This window comes from Aricia agestis, chromosome 19, assembly GCF_905147365.1.
Source record: "Aricia agestis chromosome 19, ilAriAges1.1, whole genome shotgun sequence".
NCBI lineage: Eukaryota > Metazoa > Arthropoda > Insecta > Lepidoptera > Lycaenidae > Aricia > Aricia agestis.
This window is the reverse complement of record NC_056424.1, coordinates 1798508-1823952: the sequence shown is the minus strand read 5'-3', so window position 1 is coordinate 1823952 and position 25445 is coordinate 1798508. Positions and strand designations below refer to the sequence as shown.

The following is a 25445-nucleotide window of genomic DNA, read 5'->3' as shown; positions in this document are numbered from 1 at the left end:
ATCATCTTACTTGTCAGACCTTATTTTCCTGTTCTGAGTGTCAGACAATCAGGTGATGAGCTTGCTATGTCCTTACTCAACTTGGAAATAACAATTAACAATATGTTTCCAACGCGGGAATCGAACCTCTGAGTCAAGAGTCACGCTCTGAACCACTGGACCACGGAGGCGTTTTTAATAATAATAATAATATAATCAGCACGAATATGGATAAGATTTTTAAAATGATCATTATTCTCAACAAATTGTCATTATTCTAAGTAAACACGTCATTTTCCACAAATTTTGTCATTGTCATGAACAACAGTTTTTACTTAATATTAAATATCTCTTAAATTATTTAATTTTTTTTCGCGACTCTTACAGAAAGGGAATTCTATTTCAGTGCCTTTTAACACCAGAAACATTCAGAGCAATATTTAAGGGTTTTTAAAAAAACACAATTTTTGGCCTAAAATAACATTTTGTTCCTTTGTATAAAAGTCTAATTACCCTCTACAACCAGTTTTCTATATTTAATTCACCGCAAGAGGGCGGACCCAATACATACGCAGCGCCACCTGGTGGAGGAGTCGTATTTTCAAAAACTGTCAACAAGAAATTTACGACACTACGTACCAGCCACCAGGCGGTGTATGTAGCCATAAGGACCAGGCCGCAACACTGCGTTGCGACGTCGTAGCGCAAAAACGACATCGCACAAAAATGCGATACGTTGTCACAACGCAAAAATGTCATCGGAAATCTCGCTGTCGCGTCGCAAATTTCCACGATGCGTTCTGCGACGTCGTAGATTTTTACGATGCGACGCCGCAACGCACTGTAGTGGCCTGGCCCTATGGTCTTTCGTGTCAATTTCTGTGATGGACAGCTGTCATATGCCACGAACAGGAGATGGGTAATCACCCGGGATAAAACCCATCACTGGGTTAAAACCCAGTTATCACCCATTTTATTCCACCCATTGGGTGGTTTGGGCGGGTGAAAACTGAATATTTTATATTTCCGAGTTTATGTATATTTAAATCGACAAAAATAGGCGCACCGAGTTATTCCTATTGCGCTCTCGCTTGACAGTGGCAAAATAATAAATACTACGCAAAAAGAAACGACACTTAAGCACGTGTGTGCGTTTTTTTTTTTGATAATAGTAATGATGTGATTTTAGCTTTAATGTATTTTTGTATGTACGCACACGTGTTTTCAACACAATATTATGATTTATGAAACAATTGAAAGTATACCAATACACTCAAAATCAACTGCTAATAAAATAATAGTTTTGCTGTGTGTGTGTGTGAGTCCTGTGTTGGCATAATATTTCTTAGTCACACTTATTATTATAATAATGTTACGTGCTAGGGTTCGAAGGATTTGGAGAGAAAGACCTGCTGACTCTTATGCTGTGTATTTCATGAAGAACATCTGATACTCTCGTTCTTGGGACAACTATCTGAAGATAGAACTATCTGCCGTTAGTCTTCTCCCATTTTCGGTAGAGTATTCCGTTTTGAAGTATCAGACTGTCCCATTGCACCCAGTACACTCCAGTTTTCTTCCATGTGATGATGTGCCGATGGTCGTAATTTCTTTCTTGAGCCTCCCTCATAGCATTATTCTCCCAGAGACCCAAAGGACTTGTTCTCGTTAACTTTAATGTTACTTCGTTAGATTCCTGCTTAACACAATGTTTGCAGCCTTCCGAACACGGCCTTCATGAAAGGGCGTCGGCATTCCCATACGTCTTACCGCAGCGGTGTTCCGTCTTGAAGTCAAACTCCTGGAGCTGTTCATGTTCAATCCATCGAGCTACTTGACCTTCTGGATTCTTGAATTGCAGTAGCCACTTCAAGGCTGCATGATCAGTTCACCGTAAAAACTGTCTGCCGATGAGATATTTGTTGAAATGTTGTAGCGTCTTTACGACAGCCAAGAGTTCCCTTCTTGTCACACACTTGTTTCTAGAGAGAAGCCAGAGGGCTTAGATAATGATTTGCTGAAATATGCAATAACAACTTCTCTTTCACCCTGTTTTTGAGATACCTAACACCCCTCTGATGGTTGTGTTGCTTGCATCCGTGTTGACTATAAACTAACCTTCAGTTTGTGGATACTCCAAGATTGGTGTTTCACACAGATGTTTCTTCAGTTTCTGAAAAGAATTTTCAGAAGTCTCATCCTAACTAAATTGTCGTTTATCTTATGTCAGCCGATGACGATGATGAGGTTTGGCTATCTCCAAGAATCCCTTAACAAAATGCCAGCATGAGCATAGGCCGAGGAATGCCCGCACTTCGGTTTTGTTCTTAGGGGTTGGCCAATTTTGAACTGCTTCGAGTTTCTCCGGGTCTGTCTAGATTCCATCACTGGAAACTTATATGTAAATGATAGTCGCTTTTTTAATGTTTAAATTGTTGGTTAAATATACTTATGGGAAGATTTTTTTAGTTATTTGTTTAGTGTAAGGAACAAAACACTGTTAAACTTTAAATAAACAAGTTGATTTTAATGTTTTTTTTGTTTATTCGATTAAATTATAAGGAATTTAGCGCTTTTTTTATTAATACCGCAAAAATACCGAAAAACCGGTTTTTGAAAAATCAATACCGGTATTATACCGGTATTGCAAAAACTCCCAATACCGCCATGCCCTAGTACCCACAGTAATACAGACACTAAATAAAGATATAGACTGACAATCAAGGGCGTCGCCAAGGGCGGGCAGGGAGGGGCAGCTGCCGCCGCCCCCCCCCCCCCTAGATATTCTAAAAAAGTTGCCAAATATATAATTATTATATTATTATAACTTATTTACAAGTTTTTTATTGCATAGTCAAGAGCTCGTGCTCGTGTAGCTTTAAACATTGGACTCTGTACTGTCACAGAATATATACCTATGACCTATGTATATAGTACTAAGATACTGTTGTTATTACAATCGCTGTAGATGTAAGGCTCGTAGTACAAGTGAAAAGCTTCATGTGCTGTCGACTTTACCTACAATTCATACCTACTTTTCTCATTCATAGAGAATGAGAAAAGTATGAATTATTGTAGTAGGTAAACTTGCCCCCCCCCCCCCCCCCCGCGCCATCAGCTGGCAACGGAACGGCTGACAATGGAAAGAGCAGGAAAATTAGTATTTATAAGCTATAATTGGAATTTATTAAAACAAATACCCTGATGATATTTCTGATCACTGCGTGCCCCATTCGCCGCCAGTCCCAAAGGAATTTCAAAGCCCTGAACCATCTACATCTAGTCTTAATCTTAACAGATTGTAACCAAAATTCGGATAGTGATGATGATGATTAATCTGTGTATCACCTAATTTGTTGGTTTTTATAATACTGTGGGATATGTGCGTGGTGGCCAAAGGAAGATCTTCCGACCGAGCGAGGTGTTATGGTCGGTCAGGCCGAAGCCCACGTGATACATTTCAGCTGTCGTATATATACCGACGCGCTCAGAAAACTTCGATAGCGCGATGCAGGAATATTAGGCGAATTATGGGTACCGCCACAATACTTACCTTATTAAATTAAATTCAGGTGAAAAATATACACTCTCCAATAATAAATCATTTACAATATTTGTTTTGTTTTCACCCAGTAAAATGGGTGAAAATGGGTAATAACCGGGTTAAATTTCCTATTCACCCAGTTTTAACCCAAATGGAATGAATGGGTTTTTACCCACTACCCATCTGGCGGAACTAAGAAACCCCTTATTTCGCCGACACACTCTGCAGTTCTCACCGAGACACATCAGCGGCTCGCCCTGTAGCGCGGCGCGTTGCAGACACAGCACGCGCAGGCGGCACCCGACCGGCTTGAGCGCGCGCGCCAGCACCGTCGCGTGCGCGCCCTCTACGCCGCCCTCGCACACCTCCAGCTCAGTTAGCTCAGCACTCTATCGACAAAATTGACCATAGATTATTATATAACTAACTAGCTGTCCCGGCAAACGTTGTTTTGCCATATAAAGCATTTCGCCCATATTATTTTATTGAAGTGACATGGAAGTGACTAAATAAGTATGTCACCATGGCAACGTCCATCGTTATCCCGTCGCAAAATGGTCGCCGTCAGTGTCGAGTTGTAATAATTGACTATTATTTATTCAACAAATGCACTTATCAATATAAAAAGTAGCCAGTAGCCGATTCTCAGACATACTGAAAATGCATATAAAATCAGTAAAGCCGTTTCGGAGGAGTACGGTAACTAACATTGTGACACGAGAATTTTATATTTAAGAAGAACATTGTGCAAAATAAAGATACTGACTCTCTCTTTCTTTCACGACGAGAAGAAGTCAATTATATTTTTTATGGCATTCGATGCCATAAAAAATATAAGTCTCTAACAAATTATGTAACTCGACAACATGTCACCAGTCAGTAATCAGTAATCACTATGTGGGACACTATGTATGACATTCGTTTTAATATGGACTTCATCGTGTTGATTCACAATTCTCATGAAAGTCGAGTCCTAGTCAATTTACTTATTGTAAATCAGCTGCATTACTCTCGACAGAATCAGAATCGAATCAACTCGATCTCAAAACTTTTACTACTTCCGATATATAAATTATAAACTAACGCAAAATCGTGCTGCGGCTCAATTTGGAACAAATTCGATCTCAACGGTTTTTCCCACTCCTGACAGCTCTACTAGCGCACGATCGTGCTGCGGCTCAATTTGAAATTAATCAGACTCGTAAATCAAAATCGTATTAGACTGCTGCGGGGCTAAAATGGTCGCTTTGAAGAATCATGATATGAATCATAATATGATTCATTTTTCTAAAACCGCAAAATGCAACTCTGCTTGCAATTCATTTATGTATTTTTGTACTGATACATTTGTCAGTTTGACAGTTTTGACAATTCATTTGCTGAATTGATTGAGAGGAATTGCTAAATGTGACCATTTAAGCCCTGCAGGTCTAATAAGCCTTATAACAACCCCCCCCCAACCTGCAGGTCTTTAAATGTGCCTTTAAACACTTCCTTTCGCAGAAAGAGGCCGCGGAGCCGAACAGAGAGGATGACCCATCCTCCGTCCCGCGCCGCCTGCGTAGGACGGGGGTGCGGAGGTGTCGTTACGCGAACCTCCAAACTTCCGTATAATCCGGGGCTCCGAGCAAGGATGGGAACCCGGCTTAGCTAGTCCCGACGCCGCCGAAGGGGAACGCTTCAGTTTGCCGAAGTGTTCCCTTATTTTGGTGAAAGTCCGGTCCCTTATGAGGTAGACCGGCCGGTCGTGGAGGGAGTCCTGTGTTAGACAGATCCAGGACATCCCTCCGTATACGGCTGAAGGCGAACCGCAGGTGGTTTTAGTGGGCGTATAAACACTCACGTTTTTGATCATTCGCGCTGCGGCCTGCCAGCCGCGCACGCCGAACTGTCGCTCGCCGGCGATGCTCAGCGCGCACGCACTCTCGTAGTATTCCACTATGTCGAACAGCGCCTCCTGCGGGACAAAACATAGAAGTTTATAAGAAGTACATAAATACTTTTAGGCTGATTTTCCTGTCACGCTGACTGCGCGCGCACCGTCGGTGCTGGTGGCCTGAGATGTATGAAATTGTAGAAGCGTTTTGAGTAACGCGTAGCGGTCTGCGCTGATATTTCATACATTTCAGTATCGGCGCCGACGGTCAGCGAGCGGTCAGCGGGACACGAACATCAGCCTTAGTATTGTGCATTTTTAAGTAAGGAAACCTTCAAGAAAAGAGCGAATTCCCTCTTAAAAGGCTGGCAACGCACCTGCAGCTCTTCTGATATTGCGAGTATCCATGGGCGACGGTAGTTGCTTACCATCAGGTGACCCGTTTGCTCGTTTGCCGAAAAATTAACGGACAAACGAATCTCATCACACTGTTTCTTACTGCAAACTCATAACTTCAAATTTTCTCTCCGCTAGGTGGCGCTAGATGTAAGTTATGTAATGTACTGAAGATTCACTTTTTGCAATTGGCGATAGCTGTATCAGCTGTACTGAAGCTGGACTTTCCACTAGTGGGCGCTAGGCATAGGTAAAGCCGTGTCCTGCAGATGGACTTTTCACTAGATGGCGCTACCTGTGGGTACTGCCATGTTTTGAAGATGGGCTCTCCGCTAGGTGGGGCCAGGTATAGGCTCTGCAGAATGCAGTATACTAAAGATGGACTCTCTGCTAGGTGGCCCTAGGTAGATGTAATGAAAATTGTCACTCTGCTACGTGGCGCCAGTCAGAAATTTGCCACTCTGCTACTGCGTTGTACTGAAGATAGAATATCCGCTAGATGGTGCTAGATGTACTAAAGATGGACTCTACGCTAGGTGGCGCTAGCTGTACTAAAGATGGACTCTCCGCTAGGTGGCGCTAGCTGCACTGAAGATGGACTCTCCGCTAGGTGGCACTAGCTGCACTGAAGTTGAAACTCTACTAGGTGGCGCTAGCTGTACTGAAGATGGACTCTCCGCTTGGTGACGCTAGTTGTACTGAAAAGGACTCTCCACTAGGTGGCGCTAGCTGCACTGAAGATGGACTCTCCACTAAGTGACGCTAGCTGTACTGAAGATGGACTCTCCGCTAGGTGGTGCTAGATGTACTGAAGATGGACTCTCCGCTAGGTGGCGCTAGCTGTACTGAAGATGGATTCTCCACTAGGTGGCGCTAGCTGCACTGAAGATGGACTCTCCGCTAGGTGGCGCTAGTACTCACCGCGCCATCGTCGTCGATGTCGGTGTGGTCGAACTCCAGGCGGCGGAACTGCACCCTGCGCAGCACCGCCTCCAGCGCGTCCGCCGGCGCCGTGCCCAGCAGCGAGCAGCACGACAGCTGCAGCCGCGCCGCGCGGACGCATCCTCCTATCGTGTTCTCTGGCAGCTCCTGGAAAGGAGATAATTTTAATTTATTTAATAAAAAAATATGATATGAATAATTTAACGTTGTTAGTGGCGGCCGAAAAGGAAGATCTTCCGACCGAAAGAGATAGCATGCTCGGTCAGGCCAAAGCCCCCTGACATCATTTCAGACGTTGTATATATCTTGTCGTTCTCCGAAACTTCGATAGCGCGATGCAGGATTGTTAGGTGAATTGTGGGTACCGCCACAAGGGTTAAACTTTAAGAGAAATAACTTAGTAAGAACGCGCCGCATTTATTCGTTGTATAAAATGATGTGAAACCTCGCACATTCGTACGCATCGTACGCGCCGCAGTTCGTGCACTAGGCGGTGCGTTCTGCGCGTAGGGCGCGTAGAGTGCTGACTAATGTGCGATCAGCTTTTATCAGCTGTATGACACTGAAGTCAAATAAACTATACATTCATTTTAAACAATTTTTTTGCTTCTTTCAAACATGACTCTCAAAACATAAGTTAGAAGAAGATTGCCGTTACAGGTAATAATAATAAACATTTCACTCCACAATAATTAATTTCTACAAGAGGATAATATGTCATAAACAAGAATAATGAATATAATATGACTTTAATATTTTTTATTATCACATATTTGCATACTCTTAATTTAAAAATCTCAAGAATTGTATTCATGTATCGCAGGAAAAGTAAGATTTTTCTAATTACTTTATAAAAACGTGCGACTCTGACATGAAATATTACTTTGTTTATATGAGAGAACACATAACACTTTAACGTTAAAAACATTAAGGAGAATCAACATTTAATTTAAATGAGCATAATTTTAAAATTACATACATGGTATCTTTCAACAATAATAACACTAGTCAACAGTAGTTTTGTTGTCTGAAAACTAAAAGATGTTTCTGTAAGAACTATGTGCCCTGGCCCCTGATCATGTTATGTTTCTAAGAAATTTTCTTTAGACTATCAGCTCAGGTTTTTAAGATAATATAATAATAATATCTATGGACGCTTCACACCACGTCAGTCTGGCCCCATGGTAAGTACCTGAAGGACTTGTTTTACGGGTACCAGACAACGGAAATATATTTAATTACTTTTTTATACTATACATATATTTAAGATTTTTATTATATGATACACATATTTAATACACATCCATGACCCAGGAACTTTGAAAACGTTTTTTGTTCCGTCGGCGGGATTCGAACCCGCGATCCCCGGCTTGAGCTACCAACAGCCCACCAACTGAGCTGAACTGAACGAGCCGCGCGGCTGCCGCACTACTCGCGACGCCCGGGCGCGCACTAGCGGCCAGGCCGCGGCAGCCATCGAGATACATACTTTATCGAGATAGATCTCGATGGCCACTGCGGCTTGACCGCTAGTGCGTGCCCGGGCTAAGCGCGCCATAGACCACGCGCACCTGGCCGCAACGCGACCAGCGGCCACACCATACTTTCGATGACCGCCACGACCTGGCTGCTGCGGCCTGGGCCCTGGCCGCTAGTGCAATGTGAAAGCAGCCTTTGAGTCTGCCGTAGACATGCCGTATGCCGTAATACGTAAGGTTTTATAAGCAAGTCGCCACAGTCCTTAGATACCTTAGCTCAGTTACCACTGTTGATCGTGGCGATACAGGCAGTGGCGGCCCTAGGGGGTTGCAAAAAGGGCAATCGCCCGGGGCATCGCAAAGACCTTCGGCCCGGGGCCTCGCAATGGGTAATGCCGCCTGGACACAGGAGTTGCAGTGGTGTGAATGTGTGGTGGGCCATTTGCCCGTTTAAAAAATATACCTTGAGCTGCAGCAACACGGAGTCTATGGGGTGAGTACGGTGTCGCTTGCATGCCTCCAGGTACTCTGCTATCAGCTGCACTCGCGTCGTCGACGGCACTGGAAAGATATGATGATGATTAAACAGAAAAGTACTGTCTTAAAAAAGGAGTGATTTGAAATAGACCAGAATTAGCCCGGCCGCACATTGTCCGAATTCTGATCAGAAACAGTTGAATTTCGCCGGACCGACACCCCGCACACTATCCGAAATATCCTTCCGGCGAGTTCGAGCTCACTCGGCTCAGTACAAAATGTAAGAGACAGCGCGGACGTTCAACTGTTTCTGATCAGAAATTTCGGACAATGTGCGGCCGGGCTTACTCTTCTTGTCAACATCAACAAGTTATGCTGTAAGCCCACAGACATAAATCATGATAGATACCGCATGTGTATGTACTTCGCGTGCCATGTCACGCTCCCAAACGACGAGCAATGCTCGTCTTTCGAAAGTTCTTTAGTCTGCTATCGGAATCGGACGTCATTCAGAATTTTAAAAATGTCTAAATGCCTAAAAGTGCCGTATTGAGCTGTAGAAATTCAATTAGAAACGTTGGTCTAGATCAGGGGTCACCAATTAGTTTCGCTCGGGGTCCGTTTTATGACATGAAATGACATTCGCGGTCCACACATTTTATATAAAAAAAATTTGAAACATGTAATTACGGAAATTACAAAGGTATTTTTAGATATCAATGAGAAAAGTAACCATTTTTTGTAGCTAATTATCTCTCTGAAGTTTGGAGTGAAATATTGGTGCAAGCTATAGATATTGACATTAAATCCTGGAGGTGTTAAAGTCCTAAGATGAACGAAGATCATCTTCGAACATGCTTGGTCCGCAAACAATGGGTCGGCGGTCCGGATGCGGACCGCGGTCTGCCATTTGGTGACCCCTGGCCTAGTTAATGGACACTTTTCTTATCATCGGCATGTCACAACTTAGCTATAAAAAGTGGCACGCTCGCTTTCATGTAACAAAATATGGAGCGACATGCGGTATCTATCTTGATCTATGTCTGTGTGTAAACCTTAGAACTCATCCTCTAACAAAGCAGCACAACGACGTTAAAGTGCCAATACCTCCTAATTAAGAAATCGACTTTAAGATATATAATTAAGATATACCTCCTAATTGACGGGTTTACAAGAGTACGTGATATTATTTAAATCGCAGTTTATTAAATAATAAATATTTTTTGTAAAAAAATCATTAGAAATCATAGGATAATTCTGCAAATAAAATCTAAAAATTTAATCGTTTTTCCTTTTCCTGTAAAATATTAAGCACATTCGACGACTACTCGACAAAGAATTAAATAGCTTAATGGAAATCTGCAATCTTAAATCTACGATTTGTCAACGTAAAATTTGAAAAAAAGTTTTGTTCGGATTTGGAATCCAAATGTTGGGCAGAGACAATTTTGGATCCGTGCGCGCGTTAGACTGAGACCACAGCCTGCAGCCATCCTAAATTTAGACCACCTTTGATACGCCATAATTACTAGATTCTGGGCCTGTTTCACCACTTCCTGATAAGTGCTGAATAGGCTATCCACCACTTAACTTGACAGATGATAAGAGAATCTGTTAAAAAAGTTGTGAATAGCCTATTCGGCACTTTATCAGAAAGTGGTAAAACAGGCCCTTCCCTTAGTCTCTTATAGTCAATTCCCAAGTGATCTGTAATGAATTGATACAGAAGATACCTTTAAGATTACACCGCTACAGTGTATTTAACAATAGCGCAATCGCTTGCCATCAGGTCAGCGAAGGATCATTTATTTTAACTGAGTCATTTAATATAATATTCTCTGTGGTGCAACAAATATAGCGACAAGACTTCAGACACATGACATCATAACTTATCTTAGGTTAAGAATAATTTATTACATCATGCTAACCACTAAGCTGTTTTTGGTTTATCGAAAGTGACTAATAACCTAAGAACTAGCGACAGCCAGACTTTTTAAATCTTATTATTATATATTATATAAAATTCTCGTGTCACAATCTTAGTTACCTACCTCCGAAACGGCTTTACTGATTTTTACCAAATTTTATATGCATATTCAGTGGGTCTGAGAATCGGCTAATGGGTACTTTTTATATTGATAAGTGCATTTGTTGAATAAATAATAGTAAATTATTACAACTCGAGACTGACGGCGACCATTGTTTGTGCGTTTGTGCGATGGGATAGCAATGGACGTTGCCATGGTGCAATATTACTTGGTCACTTCAATAAAATAATACGGGCGAAATGCTTTGTATGGCAAAACAACATTTGCCGGGACAGGTAGTGATTTTATGAAAGTTTGGCAGGCAAACTTTCAGCTTTTCCACCAGGGATGTGTTGCGAGGAATGTGTTTTTGAGAACCAATAGAATCGCTTCATTGACGTTGACGACATTGACATCGCTCAGCGCGGCGATGCTGTTGGATCTTAAAAACACATTCCTCGCAACACATTTCTGGTGGAAACGCAACCGGCTTCAGTCTCGAAATCAGCAGGCAGCGGGAGCGGCGCGTTCCAATGTATGGATTTATATAGACCGGCCCCGACTAGACGGCTTATCCATATAAACCTATACATTGGAACGCGCCGTACCGCCGCGCCGTTCCCGCCCGCTGCCCGCTGATTTCAAGACTGAAGCCTGAAACTTTTCTCGATATATAAATAAAATAAAATAAAATATAGGTGTTTTTACTGTCATGCGTGGTCCGTGGCCCGAGCACGTATCTGGTCCGCATAGAATGCCCGCATCATTTCACAGATGTTTTTCCTATAAGTGCGGGCAACACGCACGCAACTAAGAGCATATTGTCACCAGCAAGTGGGCCACATCGTCGACTAACATTCAGTAATTCTAAATAAACTATAATATGTGTAAACAATTAGTTTTGAAGGGGATATTATTAAATGCATATCAGAATAATTTTTCAGCACACTACCTTAACTCCGCTAATTAACTGAATGCATACCAGAAAAACTAATGCTGATCAAAAAAAACAATTGATTAACTGAACATGTCCTTAAAAAAAAACTTAAACATCATACAAAACGAGACGACCTTTATAACCGAATTCACACCAAAAATATGGTTCATACATCAAATATATTATTTATAAAACTAAAATTTAAATTGTTTATCAAAAATACTAACTTGCACTCTAAATTGGACAATCTTACAAATTACTAAAAACGATATCGAAAGGTGCACCACAATAAAATCAATTTCTATTATCAAAACAAGTCTACAAATTGACAAATCGTGCAACTAAAATATTTTTAACTTAACTTTATTTTCTTTTTGTTTCTCTGTTTTACTGAAAAACATGTTGGGGCCTCCTCATCTAACGTCGCACTCAGTCCTTTGCGCTCGGTCTTTACTCTTTAGTGACCACAGAGATATCTTGATCTATTTCTGTGTTAGCGACAAAGATTTTTGGTAATTATGATGAGATATGGTGAAAGATTTTATCATTCCAAAACTATATAATTCAAGGTTTCTTGATAAAAATTAAGAAAAATTATTAAAATTCTCTACTGTATTATAATTGTATGGGTTAATAAATTTATTAATGATTCTTAAATAATTAATAGCAATGTTGGTCCAATACGACTTGATTGGGTTAGGTTAGATCGTGGTTATTTTTTGTGAACCACCCAGAAGTAGGAGCCCAGGAGGCTCCATCGACTCATAATTGAAGCCAGTTGTTTTTTTCTTTAGTAGCTTGTCAACCCCTAGAGTGCAATTCCTAAGCCGGAGGCTTAATTATTTTGCAATATATCGGTAAGGAACCCTTTGTGCGCGAATCCGACTCGCTCTTTGCCGATTGTTTATTATTATTGTTTATAAACTGAGTTACCATTCACTATGCCAAAGTTTAGTCCATGTTAAATTAGCACTTGATGATTTTATGTGTTCTTAATTATATGAACATAACAGATTAAATTGGATTTTATTTAGAATAAATGATGTTCCTAAAAGTAATTTAGGTGATGGTTTTCCTTTAAAAAGTTGTAGTATGTTTGTTGAACTAAGGAATTGTTAGATATACTATTTTAATAATAGTTATTCGTTCAGTAAAACAGTTTCGCAAATAACTTTAAATAGTATGCTGAATTCGCATTATTTAGTGTGCAAGTCAGTATTTTTGGTGAAACTTTCAAATATTTTGATCGAGAAAAGGGAATATACAGATATTGATTTAAATACATGCCGCTACTACTTAAAAAAGTACCTTATATTCTCGTAATTTGTGGAGATGAATAAACAATTTATTATTATTATTATTACTTGGGCCAAGTTCCTATAGATCTCTGATCGGCATTTTTTTGATCATTCGTGATGCTAGTACTCATTTTGTACAGAATGATATTGTATTGTACAGAACTTTATCGTTATCGGGTAAGGAAAATCGTTATCACACTATCTAGCGTGACCTTCGCCTAGTCAATACGCTAGTCTACGCTACAATAAATAAATAAATAAAAATTGTTTTATTTCTGAATAGATTTGAAGAAAATGCTTTCAGAATGTTAATACTACATGATGCCTACCACCGGTTCGGGAACTAACCCGGCGAGAAGAACCGGCGTAAGAAACTCGCACGGGGCCACTACGCTAGTCAATACGTCTTATACTGGACACACGCATCCAAATATCATTAACTGCAACGCACACTAAGCCGAAGTTACGCGGCGGAAATTCTGCACTAAGACTACTACACTACACTAAGCGGTATCGTAACGTAATCGCCTCGCCTCGGAACATGCTCCGAACCGGGATGCCACGCGTGGTCAACTTGCAGTTCCCAGAACCAGTAGACTCTCTTTATACTAGACGCAGGTTACTTTACTGTATGATAAGTATTTTGTGAATATAAGCCACTATATGGCTGAAATCCAACATTGGGGTTTAACATTTCAAGAGTGCTTTAGTTTAGTTTCATTTCAAAGAGTCCCCAAGTGTGCCCACTTCACTATTGATTCTTTGTTCTCATGATTCTTCTGAACTGTTGTATTAAAAGTTCCGGCACAACGTCGCGTCGTAGAAATAAATACGATGAATATTGTATATTAACGTAACGATAACATCGTTACGTTAATATACGTTTAATTCACGATGAATTTCTACTAAGTATATAATATATTAATTATAACTCTAGCCGTATAAGAGGAATTTTGGCGCGTACCACCTAGCGATAGCGCTAGCGTGAGAAGATATGGAATAGTTTGGAACTAGTGTTTCGATAAGACTAGAATTTAAACAGGTTGCTAGGCATCATCAACAACCTAGATCACATTTAGATAAACTAAAAACAGTTACAGTTTTAATACATTGTTTTTCTGTTTTTGATTTGTACAAGAAACCCCTCACATGGTTAGATCCAGATTCCAGGCGTACTAGTTCATTCCTCTTCACTTTTGGGCAAGCATTAAAAAAACCTCTAAAGGTTGTAAAGATCTTCCACGAGTCCACAGTGGATTCAAAAGGTTTTGGGTTATTTACGCCCGGTTCCTCATTTCAACAGCAACGTTGCTTGATCAATTTTTAAAGTTCGCCAAACAAAAGCTTTACTTAATAAAACCAAAGACTTCTCCAAAAACCTTAGGAACCGGACATTGATCATCCACATCACAGCCTTAGTTTTTTAAGCTTCTTTAATAAGGCTAATTCTAGAAAACCTTCAAATTAGTTTTAATAATGCCTAGAAATGCTTTCACGAAGCTCGGTATTCAAGGTTATTTCCAACATGACGACACGTCACAAATCACAACACACATGCACGCTCGGACAATACTAATAAACCTCTTGTAAATTATTCAGAATGTTTTTAGTCGTAAACGAAATTTTTTTTCTTCGGTACTTCGCGAGGAGTCAACAAGGGAGTTGGGACTTGGGACCAAATTATCTCTATATTATATTTCTTCAAATCGATCAAGCGATCTTGGCATGGAGATCTATTAATTCGCAGAGCGAAGCCTGGCATTATAGGATTTAATTCAGAAACTCTCCGAATCGGATTATTTCGTCCGCAACATCGATCACATGTCCGCAAGAACGCCTTGCCAAGCGGTGACCAATAACAGCAAAATGTTAAAAATCCGAGTCCAGTGGGGACAAGCAAGCTCAAGACTTCTTGACTCTAGCTGTTATTTCTCGGAAGATAGGAGCGGAGAGAATTCCTCGCAATCCTATTATATCTCTTTAGGAGAACGGAACAGCCCCCAGAATCATGTGACTAGTGGTGTTTGCAGTTCGCCCACTATTACCCAATGCAAACATCCAAAACGGACTTGCCATATCCACCTTGACAGTGATATTTCACCAAGGCTGGATATATTTACCCTATGAATAATACGCTAGTGACTAATCACACCTCTTTTCGCATATTCTTGGCAGAAACGCTCATTTGGAATCACCTGAGCCATCCTTTCGGGTATAATTAACATTTTCAACACTTCATGATTTATCTGGTCTGGTTTAACATGGGCTCTTATAAAAAAGAAAAGAAAAAGATAAAAATGGAATTAGGGGGAGGAAAAAAAAACATGGGCACTTGTCTTCTTTGCAGTTGCTCTGAGTATCTGGAGTAACTCCAGGTCCCAGGATGACAATGTTTCAAAGTAGCAGTGTTACTTACTATTCACAGGAATAAGACCACATTGGTCCTGAATAGCATATTATATCGGTCAGTTTTCTTAGAGCGCTTTTCTGTCATACGAATCTGAGGGCCCAGACAAGCGGCAAGCGGCAAGCGGTTATCATAAACGCCAACGCCACAAAATGAATGTGATTTGACATTAGTATTCGGTAGCGAAGCGATGACTGTCAAATCGCATACATTTTGTTAGCGTTTACGATAATCGCTTGCCACTTGTCTACTAGGGCTGGTCCGTAAGCGGGTGAGCGTGTTGCTCGCATGACAGGTAAAACATCTATGAAATGACAGGATGCAGGCAACTTTCATGTGGACCAGTCCTTATGCAGCAGAATCTTTTGTCACCAACGAAACATACAATGTAAAAGAACCAGTCAGAACAATGTAAAGACGTGTGATTTAAGTGAAACAAAGGGCAGTTCGTCACAACCGCCCAAGTCATCCAAACGATTTGTATTTGATCAGATCGTGAACTATTAGCTTGGCATATTGTCACCGGTTTCTTGAACATTGACCTTAATAAACGCCCATACTCAGGCCGTTTGCCAAGAAGCGGTCTTTCACCGTTTCGACAATTGCAGAGCTGAGCTCGTCATTATCAAAAGTTCATTCATTTTATCACTAAGCCATTTTCTCATTATATTGAATGCCGTGTTGACCCATTACTCTGATGAGCTGTTCTATCTTAATTTGAGTGGTTAATAGAAAATAATCCAAGTAATTAAAAAATGTCGGGGGTTATAACTTATAATCTTCTTATCTTATATGTATAAAATTGTCGTGTCACAATGTAGGTAGTTACCCTCCTCCGAAACGGCTTTACTGATTTTTACCAAATTTTATATATGCATATTCAGTAAGTAGGTCTGAGAATCGGCTACTGGCTACTTTTTAAACTGATAAGTGCATTTGTTGAATAAATAATAGTAAATTATTACAACTCGAGACTGACTGCGACCATTGTTTGTGCATACTTATTTGGTCACTTCAATAAAATAATATTATGGGCGAAATACGTTATATGGCAAAGCAACGTTTGCCGGGACAGCTAGTTATAATATTCTTCTGTAAGTACTAAACTCGAGGGAATAATTTAAAAAATTATGATGCGGACTTGTGACTTACGAGCTATGGGCCATAACTCCAAAGTCCAAATAGTACTATGCCATAACTTATGGCATAGTACTATTTCTGTAAAAAAGGCAACTACCGTATGCGGTATGCCGTATGTATTTTCCTGGGACTCAGGAAAGGACATACGGCATACCGCATACACACATGTCTATACTAGGGTTGTTGAGGAAGTGATTATGAGGAAGAGGAGGAGGAAGAGGAATTTTCAAGCGCAAATTTAGAGGATGCGGATGAGGGAGAGGATATTTTTTGAGGAAGAGGATGCGGATGAGGAAGCGGATGAGGAAGAGGATGATAGGAAATTATAAATACTAGCGGACCCAACCCAAAAGTCTTTGTCCTGTCTGTACATAACTAGGTACATACATTACACAAAAATTAATTAAAAGGGCATTTTCCAGTGGACCAAACTATGAATCTAAACCATTCTCACACACACAATAAAGAATCATCAAAATTGGTCCAGCAATTAAGGAGGAGTTCAGTAACTTATACAATGGCTTTATACAGCCGTAGTGAGACCGATTACCACATATGGCTGCGTAGTATGGCAAAAAAAGGCTGAACAAGTAAACTGTTGCAAAAATCTGAACAGCGTCCAGAGACTGGCATGCGTAATAATCACGGGTGCGCTTTCGTCAATACCCACCGCTTCCCTCGAGGCCTTGATCAACCTAACTCCGCTTCCTCTGCTTGTTCAGATGGAGGCCAGAAAGGCCAGGGCCAGGACGGCGGGCAGGACAAATTAGGCCTCCACCCCATTTAGACACCTGGAACAGTCTCTTCGTGAATCACCCATCATGGACATGCAATCAGACGCCATGATCAAGGTGCATAGCAATATCTGGTTCTTATACCTGCCAGGGAGGACAAGGAAGGAAATATCCCAATTAATATTCGCCCTATAAATATAGTTTGGTTCACGGATGGATCAAGGAAAGAACCGTGCGGGAGCCGGATTCTACGGGGGCAAGCCACCAAGAGGCAAACATGCCAGTTTGGGGGAGTTTGCGACCATGTTTCAGGCTGAGGTCTTCGCAATCATCGGTTGCTTACTAGAAAGCCTAGAGATGGCACTAGTTAACAAAAATATTTTTATCTTCTCTGATAGTCAAGCTGCACTTAAAGCACTGACTGCTGCAGAAGTTTCGTCGAAATTGGTTCTGGAATGCATTGAGACGTTGAACATGCTAGGGAGGGACAATAAAATACACCTAGTATGGGTCCCGGACTACAGTAACGTCCCTGGCAACGAAACCGCAGACGAACTGGCTAGGCTTGGGGCCGAGAGTCTCATATATGGCCCAGAACCGGTCTGCGGAATATCTCCCAGTACTACAAAGCAAGTGCTCGAGAAATGGGTTCGCGAACTAAGCAGAAAGCAATGGGTTGAGTCCCAGGCCTTGAACACTCCAAGGCACTAATTGCTGGCTTTAACAAGAAACTGTCAGAAATAGTGCTCACCATGGGTAGGAATCAATTAAGAATCCTTACCAGAAGCCTAACTGGGCACTGCAAGCTCAATAAGCACCTTAACAGAATAGGTGTTAGTAGCTTAACGACTTGCAGATTCTGCGAGGAGGAGGATGAGACACCTATACTACTTCTCCTTGACTGTCCTGCTCTACTACAGAGCAGGAACAGGCACCTTGGTCGCTACGAATACTCATCCACATAGGAAATTCGTGGCACCAACCATAACCACATCGTTCAATTTATGAGCAGCATTGTGTTGGGGACGGTACTCTAATGCGAAGGAGTCACAATAGATGACCTTCCTTCAGCAATAAAAAAAAACATATACAACACACGCACACAAAAAAAAGATGAGTAAATAATACAATTCTCTGGCTCTGGCGTGTGCATTGCCATGATTGGATACGCGACGCGCATGCGCAGTGAAATTCCTCATAAATTCCTCTTAAATTTTGAGGAAGCGATAGCGGAAGAGGATTTTTTTATTTTTATTTATGAGGATGCGGTAACGGTTGAGGAACCCAAAATATTGCGGAACTTCCTCATTATGAGGAAGCGGAAGAGGAATCCTCAGCAACCCTAGTCTATACCAAATTCCCAGCAGTTTGATCGTGAGGTACCAGATAACCAGACAGATAGACCGACTATTAATAATTTTAGTATTAATTTATAACCAGGAGTTTTTCGGTTTGGAGTTTGGACGTGCGTGGAAAGTGGAAACATCAGCGATTTTGGACGCCGACAATATAGAAACCAGTGCAACTTATTGATTACTTATATTGGCTTTTTTCAGTAAATATTATATCGAACGACGATTTCCGCGAGATTTATTTACGTGCGCAAGTCGTAGACTTTCGTTAACCACTTGAAACACGGAAGAATTTAGAGAAAAATCCGTCGCCCACCCTAATCTTGGATTATAAGATGACGATGGGATTATGTGGATCCACATCGGCTGATCGCACGCCAAAACTCCGCAGACCGCGTGGCCGACGACTAGAAATAGCTGCGCACGTGCTCGGCGAAAACAACTCGAACCATGGAAATATTTCAGACTAGAAAATGCGCGCGGATCCGCCCGCGTATAAACAGTATCACAGGGTAATCGTACATTTTCCGCAGTAAAGGAAAACCTTTAATCAGAAGATCTTCCTTTTCAGCCGCCAAGCATCTCCCTAAATTATTATTTTTTAACAAAAAATTAAAACCGACATCCAAGGTAAAAACAAAAGTAATATTCTTAAACATAATCTAATGGCGGCTCTCGACATAGGCGAACGCGTTGGCCAACGCGTCTGCAGACGCGTTGGCCCAATGTGTAGAACGGGCGTTCGCGCGTTGGCCAACGTCTAAATACCTACGGCCAACGCGCGAACGCCCGTTCTACACATTGGGGCCAACGCGTCTGCAGACGCGTTGGCCAACGCGTTCGCCTATGTCGAGAGCCGCCATTAAAAGAATCAAATAATTCTTAGTACTCAATCTTCATGCTTTTGTAGTCGCTACCAGCCCGGAAAAGTTCTGAGATCCTTGACATAGAACTTACGCTAAGGTAAGCTGGCACCGCACACGCACCCCCGTTTGGTGACGCCCACTATCGTTATATTTTAATTTTGCCATAATTTCAAAACTAAACGTCCAATTTTAATCATTTTAAGACCAAATGTTATCTACATAAACTGTACTTAGTGATGAAATAATTTATTTTCATAAGGATTAATAGCATAAGTAAAATAAACGCGTTTAAATGTAGTCCAAAAAAAATTCAAGATTTTTAAATAAAAAAATGGTTATTGTGCCTCACTCGACATAGATAAGTATAGTGTGTCGCGGACTTTTTTGTAGATATTTATAAGATCTACAATTACTTATAACATTTATGGTTCTATCTTTTATAGTTTCGGCAGCGTACGCAAAATAATTAACTTTTCTGGTTGATTTTACACCTGGCGTCCGAAAAACGCAAATATCTTACGAAACCCAATTTTTTCCAAAATAAAATTTTGCCTATGTTCAGCAGAAACAATGTAGAATCAATGGATTCTACATTGTTTCTGCGGAACATAGGCTTTTGCTTGGAGTAGTTTAAATAAAGCCAAAATCCTCGAACTTGTATCTATAAGAATTCAAAAGTTCTGTTGGGTACCTTCGGAAACAAGGTACATCCTGGTGCAAAATCTTACTTTTTGGTAGTATATGCCTGAAACACTTCAGAAAAAATCAAAATCACTATATGTTTCCATATAAATTTTGAGGAGTTCCCTCGATTACTCATGGATCCCATCATCAGGTCACCACTTTTATGAACATGGTACCAAATTCGAGTCAAACCCTATACAACACAAAAAGAATTTTGTAAATCGGACCACAAGCGGCTGAGTAATCGTTGAACATACATAAAAAAAAATACATACAGCCGAACTTATTACCTCCTCCTTTTTGGAAGTCGGTCAAAAAATGGATATCCACAGCCGAATATAATATAATGAAAGATTGCTAATCTTGTAGCATTATTTAATATTATTTCATCTTTAAGTACCATTAAGGGCCAACACACAACTACCACAACCACACCACATCGCAACGACTAAATGTGGTTGAGTTACGTGTGAATGGTGTCGCTGCAGCTTTTTGTAGTTGCGTTGTGGTGCCGACAAAATGCCGACGTGGTTGCGTTGTCGCCAGTGGTTGCGATGTGGTTACGTAGGTACGAAAGCCAATGAAACGGAGGGGAGGAAGAGCGCGGGCGGTGTCAGGTGTGTGCACACTGTGATTGCATCGACGCAACGTTGTGGTTGCGATGTGGTCGGTATTACACAAGTGGTCGACAACGACTGCAAAATGTGGTACGTATGAATGGTCCAGTTCATTTACAATACGAAATATACGCCCGACCACTTGGTGTGGTTGACGTGGTTGTGGTTGTCGTGTGGTTGTGGTATATGTGGCATTGTGTGGGTTAGCCCTAAGCTGTATAATATTATAAAGCCGAAGAGATTGTTTGAACTACTGAAGACAAAAAATGAAAACGTGGGAGAGCCATGTTTCGGCACGAATGGGCCGGCTCGACCAGAGAAATACCACGGGCTCACAGAAAACCGGCGTGAAACAGCGCTTGCGCTGTGTTTCGCCGAATGAATGAGTTTACCGGAGGTCCAATCCCCTACCCTATTTCCTTCCCTACCCTCCCCAATTCCTTTCTTACCCTCCCCTACCATATTACCCTATTCCCTCTTAAAAGGCCAGCAATGCACCTACAGCTCGTCTGATGTTGCGAGTGTCCATGGGCGACGGTAATTGCTTTCTATGAGGTGACCTATTTGCTTGTTTGCCCCCTTATTTAAAAAAAACACTACAGTATAAACAGACCTCCTGATATTTTGATAGATATTTTGCCATCAAAGAATTATTAGCTGCAATAGTAACTATCTACGTCTAAATCCCCCCCTTAAGAGTATCTTTCCAAATTCAATTAAAATGAAATTAATACAACTACTTAACCCATCAATCCCCAAGCAGCACCCAGCTGTCGCATAACAATTGAAAATCTATTGTGTCTGCAATTCCCACAAGAGAGGTAATAAGTAATAAAGACTTGATAAAACTATGCATGTAGTATGTATTGCAAATAGATTATATAGTTTATTTACTAATTCTTTATAAATTTTAGTTTGTGTACAATAAATATTTCATATATAAACTGATAAGGAATATTATAGCTGCATGCTGTTTATACCTCTTGACCTTTATATATTTAGTATCATTATATTGCCGTGTGAGAAACAATAAGTCATGTGACACATATTTTTGGGGCAAAGAAAAAACATCCGTCTTACAAAAAAAATTTTAACAAGCACAAGTAAAAAGTTATGAATGTCTGCTTCTTAATTGGCGTTTTTTACTGTTATAAATTATGTTATTTTAGTGCAAAGTTTAGATCTTTCAGAGTTATTTAAGTTCTGATTTTCTGTAAGTGTGATCTTTGTGTTGTCCGCATAAATAAAATTGTAAATGGACATTACAAGACGTAAGGTATAAACTCCACCATGTGATGTTTATGTTTAATTTTTATGAGTAAAATCTGTATAAGTATGTTTTATTACATAAATTGTCTCTCAAGCGTTCAGAACCAATGTAAACAACCGCTACTAGAGCTGGCCTTATCAAATACTGATCTGTGATAACAATGACAGCTTATTTTTACATTCCTTCCGTTAAATTGACAGCCAATAACATATGACTGCAAGCGGTGCTCAGCCACCTCCGAACGTCGGTAGCGACCGACGAGGTGTACCGAATGTTTTTACCTGGGAATGACGCAAAGACAACTTTGAAACCGTGCCAAAGGCCCGCCAAGCACACTCACCGTCTAGCCAAGGGTTCGCAGGCTCGAAGTACTGCGTGACTAGGTGATCATCGGGGAAACATACTCTTCTGTCCGATTTTTTTTCCTTTTTCTCACGAATTTCGTCATTAGCAACTTTGTTCGCCTCCTCGCTCGATACATCGGTTGTATTACTCACGCCCGGGCATGTAACTTGATCATAGGTAGACATATCTATCGGAGAGTCTACGATCACATATCACCTGCGAGCACATTAGCAAAATATCTCACAATAAGAATTAAACACACAAAAATAAAACGATTATTGACACAACGCGCACCCGAACACGGTACGATTTTTTTTCTCACGACGGCACATTCACAAATAATGTGACCATTGTAATATATTTTTCGAAACAGTGGATCTTCGAGATTTTCAATGTTATATTCGAATCAAAACAATCTAAACCTTTATCTACAGTTTACCGCCATATTGGAATTTGGATTGAAGCAGAAGACAAAAGGATTTTTCTTCTTATTTTCACTAGGTGGCGCTGACGACTGATGTCTATGTTATCATTGCCATACTAAAATAATAATTTCACATATTTTACCCCAAAGAAAAAGTAAATCAACTTCTCTGTTTATTGCAATTTACCCTTTGCATTTACCGAACTACCCGTATAGTCCGTCAAGAAAATTTAGAAAGTGAATAAATTAAAAACAATTTTTTGGAAACATCGTAGTCTCATTCCTTTATTCTCGGATTGATTTGAAAAGGATGACACTACGATGTTGCCACTTTTTAATTTCTTAACTTTCTAGGCAGACTATCGCGATATTCACGAGTTGCTCGCAGCGATTTTTTTTCCTAATGCCGCGGCCGCACATGCGTTTATCGTACTTGAAATTCTCGGAAGCTTCGTGCTATGAGAAGATACCATTGGACGATACACACAGATCGATTTTAAGCACGAAGCATTACGCAGGCAGGTGCGGCCCGGGCGCGCGGCGTTACAATTTACATGATACCGACGGTCAAAAGGGGCTCGTTAGACGGTCATTAATTTTCTAGTCTGTATTCAAATCACACTCTGTGCGCCATCTAGTGAAATAAAATTGCAACTAAATAAATAATAATTCATCTTTTCGACGCTAGATGGCTCGTTCAAGATATGTATTATGTAACTTATAACAGAAAATTTTTCTCTTTTGATTACTAGATGGCGATCAATACCTCACATTTTTCATGATGAGTCAAAACTCAAAACAGAGAAACATAATAACATTATTAGCTGGACATAACTATGGCACGCAGGCCACACCCATATGCCCTTTCCTGTAGTGTTATATATTCCGTGGTTAATAGTCTGTGCAGACCACGGAATATATAACACTACAGGAAGGGGCATATGGGCGTGGCCCGCGTGCCATAGTTATGTCCAGCTGGACATAACTTACACGCAAAAGGAAATTCATGAGTACGGATTTAAACCTTACGTTAGTTGACGTAAGGTGTAAAATTGCGTTCAACTTCAAGTCTCATCATATTTAGCTTCAAGCGCCATCTAGCGTTGAATAACTGAACTCGGTAGTCAGAGCCGGTATTGCTAAATTTAAATTCTTCTTTATTTCAAAAGGGTTAGGGTTGTTTTTACGACATTGTATTTAAAAAAGAAATCTCTTTGTGATTGGTTATTTCTTTTGTGTGCGTAAAATGTTACTGTGTGAGTTTGGCGACAGCAGTTTCAATGAAACTTACTTGCTATGCCCCTTCCTTTAGTGTTATATATTCCGTGCTATTAACATAATATTTGATAAACACAGCTAAACAGGACCCCAGGCAAAAGATTTTTTATATAACTAAGTAACTAGAACTTAAAATAGTTATAAGGTGATTTATATAGTCAAGGTGATTTTTATTTTGCTTTAAATGTGTCATTTTTACAGCTACAAATATACTTGTGGTAGGTCTTTTGGGTAATATACAGTCTGTCAAAAAAGTCATGAAATTAAAAAGTGGCAATATCGTAGTGTCATCCCTTTTTTCTAGATTGATTTGAAAGGGATGACACTACGATGTTGCCACTTTTCAATTTCATGACTTTTTGACAGACTGTACATTGATAGACTGAAAGGAAACGAAAAATAAAACAATAAGAAGGTAACTAAATGTATATTAAATTGTATTTAACATCACATTAATTTTCGTAAAATTCCAGTTTTTGCAGTTTTATACGACTAGCTATGTAACGTTTATCATTATTTTAAAACAAAACATTTTCAATATTTAAAACGATATTTGTATAATGTATTTTCTATCATTAAAAAATTAAGTAAAAATCTGTGCAAATCTTGGACAATTTTGTAACAATCAAAATATAGACCGTATTCATATATTTTGTAACAAATATTTTACAAATATACATAATATTTTACAATAAGGACATTGTAGTGCCAGTTGAGTGAAAACATTAAAGCTGCCTCTTTCAATTTATTATTCATAAATAAAGATTATAATATTATTATTATTAGATAAAATTGGATCTTGTTAACATTTTTTACAATAATTCTTAATTATATTTAAAATACCTATGTATAGTTTTCCGATTTTGTGAGTACAAATTATTAAAATACTTAAACACAAAACTTAATATTATAGTCTAGTTGTTCTAAGAAGGCGTATGCGTAGTGCGTACACATGTATTGACTAAAAAAATACTCAAACGTTGTAAGTTCTTAGCGCAAACTAGCGTTGTGCGTTCTTAGCACAAATAGACTATATCCTATGACAATTTTGATGTTCTTTTAAAACATGATGACAGCAACATCTTTCGTTTTTTAGTTTTTACTTTTACAAATCGTTGATCACTTAAGCTTACAAAATCTAAAATGAAACTGATTAAAACATTTTCAACAATAATTCTGTGATGATTATATTACAGATCTTGCAATCTGCGAACGCGCGGCGCCATTAGTTGTGTGAGTGACCATAATATCTATGCACGCGTACATGGCTCGCTCGCTACTGACTGCTCCATCCGCGTCAGGTACGCACACTAACAAAAATGTCTATTTACAATTACAACTACAAATAAAGGCTACACGCGCTCATAGATTGCA

General features: G+C 40.0%; 1 protein-coding gene across 1 annotated transcript in view; it reads right to left on the bottom strand.

Moving 5' to 3' along the window:
• The window catches only part of LOC121736434, a 36886-nt gene extending 14071 nt beyond the window's left edge, over window positions 1–22815 (bottom strand). The window contains exons 1-5 of the mRNA XM_042127625.1: window positions 22365–22815; window positions 8679–8776; window positions 6717–6884; window positions 5367–5480; window positions 3759–3912 (exon numbers count right to left, since the gene is read on the bottom strand). Of these exons, the coding sequence (XP_041983559.1) occupies window positions 3759–3912; window positions 5367–5480; window positions 6717–6884; window positions 8679–8776; window positions 22365–22554 (724 nt within the window). The 5' untranslated portion in view covers window positions 22555–22815. The remainder of the gene's footprint in view (window positions 1–3758; window positions 3913–5366; window positions 5481–6716; window positions 6885–8678; window positions 8777–22364) is intronic.
• Between the last annotated feature and the right edge of the window lie 2630 nt (window positions 22816–25445).